This window comes from Leptidea sinapis, chromosome 36 (assembly GCF_905404315.1).
Source record: "Leptidea sinapis chromosome 36, ilLepSina1.1, whole genome shotgun sequence".
NCBI lineage: Eukaryota > Metazoa > Arthropoda > Insecta > Lepidoptera > Pieridae > Leptidea > Leptidea sinapis.
The window spans coordinates 1753836-1765978 of record NC_066300.1 but is presented as its reverse complement, the minus strand read 5'-3'; the positions used below and the strand labels follow the sequence as shown (position 1 = coordinate 1765978).

Genomic DNA, 12143 nt, shown 5'->3' with positions numbered 1-12143 from the left:
AGCGCGTGGCCGCGAGTAATTAGAACATCTAATAATTTCTAATATTGACAAAAACATATTTTGGTTTAGAGAATAGATTAGTATAATTGATATAAACGAGATTTAAAAATTAGTTTTCCGAAGAAGTTTCACTTCTAACATATTGTGTACTTTGTATCACGCCATTTCTTATATTATTTGAATTAAACAGTATATAGCTGTACCTACCCTATGGTTTCACCCGCGTATAGTAAAATTTTGTCAAAAGGTACCTATTTTGTTTTGAAAATATAATAGTCTTTACGATTAGTCTTATTTGAACTTCGTATATTTTACTAAACGTGGCCTAGTATGCTTTTTTATAGAAGAGGAGTACAATCGAGCGTTAGGGTCGCCTGGGTGTTAACGTTCGATACCTACCTGTGAAATATGAACTGTCAAATGTCAACACATTGTCAAGACTCACGTCACAAGTATGAGTATGATGTTTTGAGTTTTGACATATTATGAGTATTGAGTAATTGAGTAGTGAGTACAAGACAGTAGACACAAGTCACAAGAACTATGAGTATGATGTTATGAGTAATTTTAAAAAAGATTGCAATTTTAATAACTTTCTGATTTATTTTTTTGGAATTTGCAGCTCAGTGAATAAATTAATCGTTATAAACATTATACACAAATTTATCAAATCATGAATTTATCATGTGATTAGTGATGACGTTGAAAGAAGACAATGTAACCTTTAAGTTTTATAAAAACAAACTTTGTTGTTTTGCTTTAACATTCTTTATCACTGTAATAGTGCGCTGATATGTCACATTTTGGAGATTTTATGGATGGCGTGCCTGTTAAGATTTCAGAAAAGTACAAACGTCCTCCTAAAATTGAGTTACCGTATAGTGTGCAAGAGTGTCCTTTGCGAGCGAACAATGTCGTCGCAAACGCTAATTATTGCTCAACATTCGAGCAAAACGTACTCAAGAAACTCAAAGAGCTCAGGAGTGCCAAAGAGACAAAGAAAAGCGAACGACGTCATCGCTTGCAGTTGCTTGGGGAGGCGAAACAAAAAAAACTTGATGCGATAGCAACAGCAGAAGCAGAGGAAAAACTTAAGCAATTAAGCGTTTCTGAGGTGTCTTACCCGAGCACCGAGGAGATCAGCGCACTCTCTCCTGATGACAAACTCGAAGCCAACTGTGATATATCTGTTGCACAAGATAGCCCCAAAGCTAATGTGCCAACTGACATTGATGTTGACTTGGTTTGTAAAAGTAATGATTCTCAATCGAATATTTTGCAACCCATACAAGTGTCATCTAATTACCAACAGTGTAATCTGCTTGATGATCCAGATCCATTGCAGGAGATCAAAATGAATACAAAAATTGTGAAGCCTCAATATTCACAAAATGTAGCTACTTTAACATATAAAGATTTTGAAAATGATACTTCCAGTCCCTTTGATAATGTTGAACTTAAAACTATTAATGAAATGGAATTATTAGCACAGGTTTTGCAAAGCCACAAAGAATCAGTTACCAGTTGTACTGGGTCTTCATATGTCGACCAGACATACCCTGGCTTCTCCAACTGTTCAACCCAAGCACAGGTTGAGGGGATGACATATTTGCCTACTGCATACCCAGAACAAACAGTTCAAGGTCAAAATTTTATGTATGCATCACCACAGCATTTTCCAGTTAGTAATGGTTACTATGTCCCATCAGAACCACTTCGTGAAAATAATATGGCCGCAGATAATGTATATGTGCCAAATTATCAATATTATGTACCCACTCAACCCTTTAATGTCTCAGATCAATTTTATAATCTGCCAACTACATCATCAAACATAGGTCCTGTATCCAATGATGTACCATACAATATGCAACAACAATACTACTTTCCACAAAACAATCATTACTCATACACACCTCAAAATTTCAATGCCGGGAGTCAAACAATTCAGGCACCAATAAGTGCACCCAGCTCTCAAAATATGGTGAAATCCCGATCGAGGAGTGTACCGGATATTGTTAAAGAATTAAATGAAGAGTTGGCAACTGCAAAGTTGAGAGCTAAGGAGATATCATGGAATATTAGTCCGGAAGCTCCTGTGAATGTTCCACAGCCAACATCTTCAACTAGTGGTAAAAAGGTAGAAAGGAGAAGGAAATCTGAACAGCTCCCCAACCCATATGATAAGTTTCCTCCAAAACTGCAGAATATGTGTCAACAGATTCATGGCATGGGATTTCCTCTAGACAGAGTGGCAAGAGTGTGTAGTCTTGTTGGTGATAATGATAAAAAGGTAATCTTAAAAACATTAAAAATTGTTGAATCACATACTATTTTATATAACAGAAATGAAAAGAGTGTTCTGGCGTTTTAGATAAGTGTACACACTTTTTCAAAAGTAATGTTGTATTGTCAGAAATTACCTTGTGCTAATTATCTAGTCTGGTTGTTGAAAGTAATTTTAAAACCATAATAAATAGACACAATAAATTAAGGTCAGTCAAAAACTATAAAATACATACTATCTATATATATATATATGAGAGATTTCCACATATATAGTCACTCATCAGGATATCTCTCGAACCATTAGAGCTAAAGACTTGAAATTTGGTAGGAATATTCTTTTCACCGGGTAGAGGTCAGCTAAGAACGGATTTTACGAATATCCACCCGCAAGAGTTTTTTTTTAATATTTATTATATGCTAATAACATACTATACTAATAAATTAAATGGATAGGACATTCTTGAACATATTTTCTGTTTTTGCATTTTATATTTTTGTCTTTTAATAAAATCTTTGTGTTTTGGTATGCTACTAGGGGTTGCTGAAATATTTTGAGCCTAAGGTATTAAAAATGTATAAAATTTTTATTTTTGTATGTGTGTATTTCTTACATTATAAACAATTTGTTATTTTTTAAATAATAATAATATTGACACACTTTTCACACAAATTATCTTGCCCCAAGTTAAGCATATAGCCTGTGTTATGGGTTACAAGATAATGATATATTGAATACAATATACTTACTTAAACATACATAAATTCATATAAACATACATATACATAAATACATTTTAAACATCCATGACTCGGAAACAAACATCCATATTCATCATATAAATGCTTGCACCTACCGGGGTTCGAACCCGGGACCTCTAGCTTAGTAGGTAGGATCGGTAACCACTCGGCTATACAGGTCATCGAAAGATAACACTTCTGGATTAATTACACAAATTTAATTTATTTCTTACATCCATAAAGCACTTTTTACCTAGTGAAAAAATATTTGCAATCTTTGCCTAGAAAATATTGTCAACTGCAGTCTTCATCTCTTTGTCACTAGAAAATAATCGCTGGGGGCTAGGTCGCTAGGTCGGTCTGGATGGATGTTGGCTTTTTGTTGCAGCCAGGGCACACATTGATTGACCAGATGTTTTGTCCTGCAAAAACAGGATTTTACAGATTCGTTTCTTTAATCCCTATAGCTTCAGCTATCTGCCTCAACTTAATTCGCCGATCTTCTAGAACAAGTTCCTTTACTTTTTAACATCTTATTTGGTAATGGGGGGTCAGAAACTAATAACACAATGACGCCAATGACATTAAATTACTGCCACACTATCTCATTTACCTTTTAGACTTTCTTTTACTCGATACTGTTGTGTAGCACCTCCTAGTGCTCCGTATTGAGTCCTTCATTTTATGCCAGCAGTAAACAAAGTGCTTCCTCTACACTAGAGGCTTCACTCTCTTGCAAGGTTCGTTCTCGTCCATAATAGAGAGCTGTGCGTCCGGACAAGGCTTTAAGTTGGGAATGTTTCTCACAAGCCAGTCTTTCTTTATCATCTCATGTGACCAAAATCCAGCCTGGCCTGTGTGAGAAGGGGCGGTGGTAATTTCTTCCCATTGCTCATTTTTAACACTTTTTTTTACATGTTATAATGTTTTATGTGTTACATTACAGGTGATTGAATGTCTGCTCATCTTGGGAGAGCTGATGGATCTTGGTTTCTCTGAAGGCCGGGCCTCCACAGCACTAGCAAAACATGACTTCAATAGGGAAAAGGCTTTAGATGACTTGGTTTCATAACAATAGTGATCTTATCTGTTGAGATATTAAAACAAGCCTTGTTATGTGGCAATAATCAGGCTAAGAAATACGAGCTGCTCTCAGGAGTTCAAGGTTGAGACTGAGGTGATGCTAAGAATATAATGATACTCTGCATTATAAAAGTTAAATACATATTTTATTTTATTGTTATTAGATGGATTATAAAAGTTCTGTTTGGTTTTTGTAATTCGGTTGTATATAATATGTACGAATTAACTTGCCTTTTTAACAAAATATTTATTACTAAGTACTGATCAGTAGAAATATTCATTGAGCACATAAATTATTTGGAATATTGTCACATGGACGTGATTAGAGTTAGACAGAGGGTTCAGTCTCTGATAAATGATCACTTCCTTACACAAACCACAACTTTAAACAAGTACTGGTGACACTTTCTGATTTTATTGATCCATCAAGATATCTAGATTAAATCCACCCTAAAAAAGTTTATACATTTAATTTATTTACTACTTCCTATATATTATTATAAACTGCATATCAATTTCAAGACTAGGGAATTGGGAGACTCAATCTCCCAACAGGCCAAAAGGCTGTGAAGGTTAGCCGTTACATTCATGTCACATTACATAGTCCTACATACAAATAAATATTTTTAATTTCTACACAACATTTATTGTTACCCAAGATTTTTTTTTATGAAAATAAGGGACGAGACGAGCAGGACGCTTAGTTGATGGTACTTGATACGCCCTGCAAATTACAATGCAGTTCGCTCAGGTTTCTCGAAAAACACAAAATCTGAGTGGCACTACAATTGCGCTCGTCACATGTCTCAAACATAAGATGTTAAGTCTCATTTGCCTAGTAATTTCACTAGCTATAGCGCCCTGCAGACAAAAACACAATAATGCTTACACATTACTGCTTCACGGCAGAAATAGGCGCCGTTGTGTATCCATAATCTGGCTTGCTGGCTTGTAACACATACTTCAATAAATTTTTCGGAAATCCATAATTATCCAAATGTTGTGAGTTTTCTAAGTGTAAATTCCCTTAAGATTTGTACACGTGGTTCGCCTCTATACACGAGGCATACTCAGGTGATGTTGACTTGCCAAATGCGGGCACGTGATTTGATTGAAGACAAATCTTAGCGGAATTTACACTTAAGAAGACTAACATCATTTGGATATCAACACTAAGAAAAACCCTGAATAAATTTTAAAGTGATTATCTTATCACATACATTTTGAATATAAACAATGTTTTAGATAACAATGTAATATGGTTTTCATTATTTGTACAATATGTGGCAGTATGGAATGATGACTTGACAACCGTAGTTACCAGATATGACATAATTATTTATATTATATGTACCTACATTATTAAGATGATGAATCTGTTCGATACTTTGCATGCCGAATTTCTGCAAATTTTCAGAGGAAAGCTTATCTTGTGGAAGTCAGCTAGTAATTGTTTCTGGATGCGGTTTTAATGAGCTCGATTGTAAAAAATAAAAACATTAATTAAGAACACGGACGACAAAAAAAATAAGGACTCCGTGTCACCTTACATAACAGTGAGGCACCAAAACAAGCCAGTAAACGTGTAAATACATAGCCCCACGCATACACTTATACTAATACAAGCCGATCGGCCGCCATTATGAGATTTGCCATCGTCTGTGACAGATCAGTTTGCGTCGAAATAAAATGTCTTAAAAATGCCGTCGTGCGTTGTGAAAAAGTGTAAAAACAATACTATAAAAGTATTTGTGGATATATGATTATTTAATGGAGAAAAAATTGTGTAACTGGTATACCCCGTAACCTCACACACACTAGCATAAAGGTGCTTCACTTGCTAATAACACAGCGCGGAGTCCTTCTTTTTTTACTAGTCCGCGATTAAGACTTCAAATCTTAGCAATTGAGAATAGATTTATAAAATTATTTGCTTAAATGTACAAATTGTAAAAATGTTTATTGTTAATGCACCTATTTACTATATTTTTATGTTTTAATGATGATAATTACATATACCTACAGGTAATATATATGCAAAAAAAAATTACAGCTTGAGCGCACAGTCCATTGGCCACTATGGAATGTACTTAATTTTACTTATATACAAACTTAACAATAAGTGATCTAAGGTTTTCAGATTTGATTAATTCATTAATATTCATTTGGTTAAGTTTGTACCTTTATCTACACCTATGCTTTAAAGATTCTGAAACAGATGTTCTAATAACCATTACATCATCCAAACGAGTGTTGTAATGTTCTACTGAATTTCATAACAACACTCCTGTTTTTTTTTCATTCCCTTCATGCGCAAAGAGTTTCAACAGACAGCCACATTCTTATTGCTCGATGCGTGGTATTTGTATGAATTTCAAAAAAAGAACATTTTCGTTTACGCGCGTTCCACACTACCAGAACGTCGCGCCCCGTAAAAAAAAAAGTATGTTATTCTAATCCCCGCCATTTTTCTTCGATATGTTTATTGTTTTGTTTACAAATAATGAGTGATTAATTTTAAACGTTGCAAAAGAACATTATATTCGAGTGAATTTTAATTATTGCACTATACAAAATGTGAATTACTACTAAAATAAATAATTGTTTCATTAATATTTATTTTATTTGTATATAATTAGTAATGAATTATATTAGGTTACTACTAAGACTGGTGTTATAATGTTAGCAGTAAGCTAACTGTTCCAGAATCTTTTAGAGGATTCATATTCTGGGCGTAGATAAAGTCTTGTATGCAACTGTTGATAATTAGGTATTAAAACACTGTGATACTATTATCACACGAGGCGAAGACGAGTCACATTCGTGTTTTAATACCCCTTATTCCACAACAGTTGCATAAATAACTATTAACAGCTGGCACATAGTATTTTATTTCAATAATATTTTTCTGTTGTTCCATATTATGTTCAATAGTTCCAGTGGAATATAAGACAATGAACCTAATATATTATAATATAATGTGCGTTTTGACTTGTGACTTACGTTATGTTGCCGTCCCACCCATTTGACTGTGTGCCCAAATTATTGTTCTCGATTCTCATTTATTCTGTAACTCAATATTTAAAGTGAGAATGACACTGAACTAGGTTGTTTAAGAAATATCAAAATGTTCTGTATTGCTATCCAAGCCTTTGTATAAGTTTAAGGATAGGTGGCACTATAAACTGCTGTGAAAATTGTAAATGATAATAATTATAATGATAGTTATAATATATTTACAGAAATACATTATATTTATTATAATTTTAAAGAGCAATTTATGTGCAATGTTCATACAAATATAACATTAGTTAACTAAAACAATAGGCCACTATTGCTTATTAAGTTGTGATAGTTATTTTTAAATTATATAATTATTTGAGAATATAGTTTGTGAATTTATTGGTATAGGTAAGTGGGAGGCTAGTTGTAACAATTATTAATTAGTCAATTGTGAAGTCTATGGTCTGAGAAGTAATGTCTATGGTCTGAGATAATATTCTCTTGTTTCCCTGCCTCTAATAGTACTTGATTTTGCCATGGCGTGTCTGACAGTGCTGATTTCGTAGTTTATATTCTTTTGGTCAGTCTCAACAGTGACGTGTTATTATTAGTATCGCAGATGTGTTTTTTGAATTTTATTAGTTATCCAAGGAGATTAGCTACCGCCAATACAAACTATTATCAGGAAGCCCGCGTAAACCAATTTTTGACGGGATATGGGCGTGGCGTCATTGACATGATGAAAATTAACCGATTGTATCGCTTCCCGCCAAAAGCGGTATGACCAGGGGCGTGCATTGGTTTTCTATTAAAGTAGGACCTGTAAATCTAACTAGTCGTAGTTGAGCTTTTGAATATGCAAAGATTACTTACCGTAGGTACCTATCTGGTATCTGGAGCGTCAGGAAAAATGTTATGGAGTGGGTGTTCAATAGAAGTTTGGTTCTAAAATAACGGAACCAAAATAAAATAAATTAATTTAAGTTTATAACGAGGTAGGCACTGCCTAATAGCCTATATGGTATGCACGCCCCTGGGTATGACATTCTGACACTGTATTTTATACCACGAAGTTCAAGTCAATTGTGGCGGTCCTCCACAGTGCGGTTTTCAAGGAGCTTTCTTCCGCGTACTACAACGCTGTGGAATGAGCTTCCTTGTGCGGTGTTGACATGGGTACCTTCAAAAAAAGCGCGTACACCTTCCTTAAAGGCCGACAAAGCTCTTGTGATTCCTCTGGTGTTGCAAGAAAATGTGGGCGGCGGTGATCACTTAACACCAGGTGACCCGTACGCTCGTTTGTCCTCCTATTCCATAAAAAATAAAAATTGTATTTCGGTATTGGTAATGTTACAATAAGCTTAGTTTTGAACCACTATTCGTTTCCACAAAACGGACATGTCGCCATTTTGTCGCTTTTCGTTTCATGTTGTCTGAATACTGACTGAAGTCTGAACGCACAACAAATGTCGTTTTGTTAGAAGAGGTCACTAATTGATCTCTGCGCGGTTCGAAGGGAAAGCTTCGCAGCCGAGTTTTATTTTTTAACTTCTCTTTAAATATCTGTGATTTTATCTAACATCGTAAAAGGTTTATATGAATCTGTTACATATGGACGCTGCTTAGTGCAGTGTCCGTTATATACATAATAAATATTGAGAGGCAAGCTGTACCTTGTTACCTACATACACCTACCTTGAAAGTTGAACTATGGAACGCGTCGGATTCGCCGCAGTCTAAGGTCTCCAAGGTCATCGATATCTTGAGATCATTTAGCAAATTTAATTGTTTGTCGATAAAAAATATTTAGTAGTTACATATAACTGCTTAATTTATTGACCACACAAATAAATAGATAATCGTAATATAAATAAGTGTTCGCACATGCACTTAACCACTCCCTGGTTCACTAGCTGTGGTTACATAACAAAATTATACAAATATTCACTTGCCGAGAAATTAAGCTGTTACTACTAGCCTCTCGCCTACCTAATACATAAATAAACCTGAAATGCCGTGTGTAGTTCTGTTCTAAATTTTTAAACCATAGATTATAAATCTAAATAGTATTAGTACTACCCCCTTATTCATAATGGTCCGCTAACTTTAAACAGCCGCTAAGGAGTTTTTTTTCTCATTCTGACTTAGGTCAATAGAAGAAGACGGAGTGAGAATAAGCAATGCTTTAAGTTAGCAGACTATTATGAATAAGGGGGTTAGTATATATCAAAATCAGGAGCTATGCGATTGTACATTTACTAACCAGACGGTGCAGACAATATTCTTAAAGCAAGTCACTATCTGTGTTGCCAAATTATTTAAATGACATCAATTAGTATTGTATTTAAATATGAAATGATAATCTTGCTCTTCCCTTGCCGTTAACTGCGCAACCTAGGTATGTTTTGTGAATAATTGAATACTGGAAATCGAACACTGCAAATATTTGTAACATAAACCTTCAAATGAATTACAATGTTTATAACTAAGTACAAAAACTATAAATATTGAGTATTAGAACAATACAATATTTAAAAACATAAAAATTTCTTCCTGAACGCCTTTTAAAGAGGACTAACAAATACGTCACCAATTTGATTAATTGTAAATTTGTGTGACTTAGGAGCAATTAATGCCAAGCAAATAATGACTTGTCAATATAAATTGGTTACAGTCAAATAGATTGTCTTACTTTTTTTTACTTACTGTTTCTCCGTTACTGATGTTCTTATCTTTCGTATATGTTATGTCCTAGACTCTAGAGGGATCCTGTCGTATTAGCGTCTGCGTGACGTCAGCAAGCAGTCGTTAGTTTGCAAACGAGACTTGTTTGGTGGTTTTTGAAGTGTCTGCATCGACCTTGTGACGTCATTTATATAGTGGTCCGACCCCTTTGAACTTGTGGCGATTATACGCAAATGTTAAAATCAGTTAAATTTCTCAATGAATTAAATCAGTTTTTACAATCAGCTCAAGTAAGCGCATGCATGCTATCAGTCCATGAGAACAGTAATGGCCTAACTATATTCTTTACAGCATTAAGTTTAAAATTTAATAAAACCTGGGTTGTATGAGTGATTTAACAAATTTACATTAAATAAATAAAATCGCTTTTCACGGAATCAAAAATGTATTTAGACCACTCTGGTTTTATTGGCCTAATATTCAGTTCAATGTGCGAAATTATTTTAGCTCCCCCACACTCCTGTAGACTCCGAGCTCAGACAAAGCCCTCTGTACTCTTCAACTCTGTGCTACAACACTATACTATATACACTTAAAAATAGATATTATTTACTTACCACCTTATTCATAATGGTCCGCTAACTTTAAACAGCCGCTAAGGAGTGTTTTTTCTCATTCTGACTTAGGTTAATAGAAGAAGACAGAGTGAGAATTAGGAATGCTTTAAGTTAGCAGACTATTATGAATAAGGGGTTTACTGTTTTGGTAAATGTTTTGACACTGAGCGTTTGTTTATTTGATGATGGTTGTTGTTGACTATGTTTTAAGATGTAAGTGTAGTTTTCTCCTGGTCTTCGAAAGGTAATAAAAAATAAATTTACAGTGTAATCTTGCGTCTTGTGTCGCAAATAGCTACATATATATTGTTTTCATATATCATTAATTGATTGTGAAGTTATAATCTTTATAAAGTATTTAAAGATTTATTTTAAATGCACTGGGGGATTATAAACGCGACATGATTTTGTGTCAGGTGTCAGCGGAGATCTAACCTACGGGCTGTTCCTCGATAGGACATAACAGATGCCGAGACGGTCCACTTAGTAGTAAGTGCTTTCGGAAACCGGGTGCAAAAGTGAGGCGCTGCGGTTTAATTATTGTTTGAATATTATATAAATAAATATTTGTGATACTCCCGTGTAAATAAAAGTTAGTAGGCATTGAATGCGATGTGTGATCGCGAAGTAGCCAGGGTTCCGTAGTAACTATTGGCGATAGCATACATTGTATCGTTTCAAAATGCAAGGGGCAGTGTCCTGCATTATTTTACCCATATTTTTTTCTATAAAATGTCGGTTACGGAACCTTGACTTCTTATGTATCGTTCGTCACACACATCGTCACACTCGCGAGCTGCTTGCTTGTGGGTTGGGCTGATTGAACTGGGCGTTGGGCAGTGTGATATGTATGCGTAGAGAAGTTTGTGTAAATTGCATATACTTAGAATATACGTAAATATATACGATCTATTTTCAACATGACTTTTATCTTCATTTTTTCTTTTCACTCCTAAACCAAATATCCATTATAAATTCATCATTAAAGGGAGAATGGCATTGCTAGCTTCTGTATACGATAGTTATAATAGCTCATTGGTATCTAGTACTTACATTATTTTTAATAGTAGCAGTATTAGGTACAATAGAGATGTATGTAGGAACAAACATAAACTTGTTTTGCCTACTACTCGGTTGGGTCAAGTTAGTAAGTCTTTTGTTGGGCGATGTATATGCTTCTACAATATGATCCCAGAAAATGTACAAAACAAATGTGTTACGAAATTTAAAAGAATTGTTAAAAAACGTTTGTGTGGGAAAGGTTATTATACCATAAACGATTTTCTTAATTATTATGATTAAAGCGAACACCCTCAGGCTCTTTAATTATTAATGTTTATTGTACGATATTACATTGTAATCCATATTTTATATAAAAAAAAAAGCCCGCTGAGTTTCTTGCGCCCATTCTTCTCAGGTCTGAGGCAGTCTCTTTTGAATGGGTGGTAGATTTTGACGTTCAATAAGTGATTATAAATCCTATTTTGAATAAAAATATTTGAATTTGAATTATGTGTATATATGTATATACACAGGTATGTACCGACCATATATTATCATCTTTGTGGTAATCACAAAATAACTATATATATACATCTATGACCATTCAATGCATAGATTATCATAATATAAGTATATAGTTATAATATGATACTGGATGCGTACTCTTTTTAACCGACTTCAAAAAGGAGGAGGTTCTCAATTCGTCGGTTTTTTTATGTTTGTTAT

General features: G+C 34.3%; 1 protein-coding gene and 1 long non-coding RNA gene across 3 annotated transcripts; one reads left to right on the top strand and one right to left on the bottom strand.

The window, feature by feature from the left end:
• The first annotated feature begins 528 nt into the window (after positions 1-528).
• Positions 529-11334, top strand: LOC126975502 (uncharacterized). 2 transcript variants are annotated; one of them, XM_050823432.1, is made up of 3 exons: positions 529-547; positions 623-2293; positions 3974-11334. In XM_050823432.1, the coding sequence occupies exons 2-3, from the start codon at positions 794-796 to the stop codon at positions 4097-4099; spliced, it is 1626 nt and encodes a 541-aa protein (XP_050679389.1). In that variant the 5' UTR covers positions 529-547; positions 623-793; the 3' UTR covers positions 4100-11334. The 2 variants fall into 2 exon arrangements, with proteins under 2 accessions (XP_050679389.1, XP_050679388.1); XM_050823431.1 differs by having other exon boundaries at positions 531-2293.
• Positions 3231-5124, bottom strand: LOC126975531 (uncharacterized). Its single transcript, XR_007731743.1, has 2 exons — positions 5000-5124; positions 3231-3449 (listed from the first exon to the last, which is right to left on the bottom strand). It is a non-coding gene; the product is annotated as an uncharacterized LOC126975531 (long non-coding RNA).
• Positions 11335-12143: the final 809 nt, after the last annotated feature.

What these genes read in the sequence shown, in the direction of transcription:
- LOC126975502 (XM_050823432.1), top strand. Translation starts at nt 794, where the DNA reads ATGTCACATTTTGGAGATTTTATGGATGGCGTGCCTGTTAAGATTTCA. An exon ending in TTGGTGATAATGATAAAAAG is followed by an intron (nt 2,294 to 3,973) that starts GTAATCTTAAAA and finishes GTTACATTACAG; the next exon opens with GTGATTGAATGTCTGCTCAT.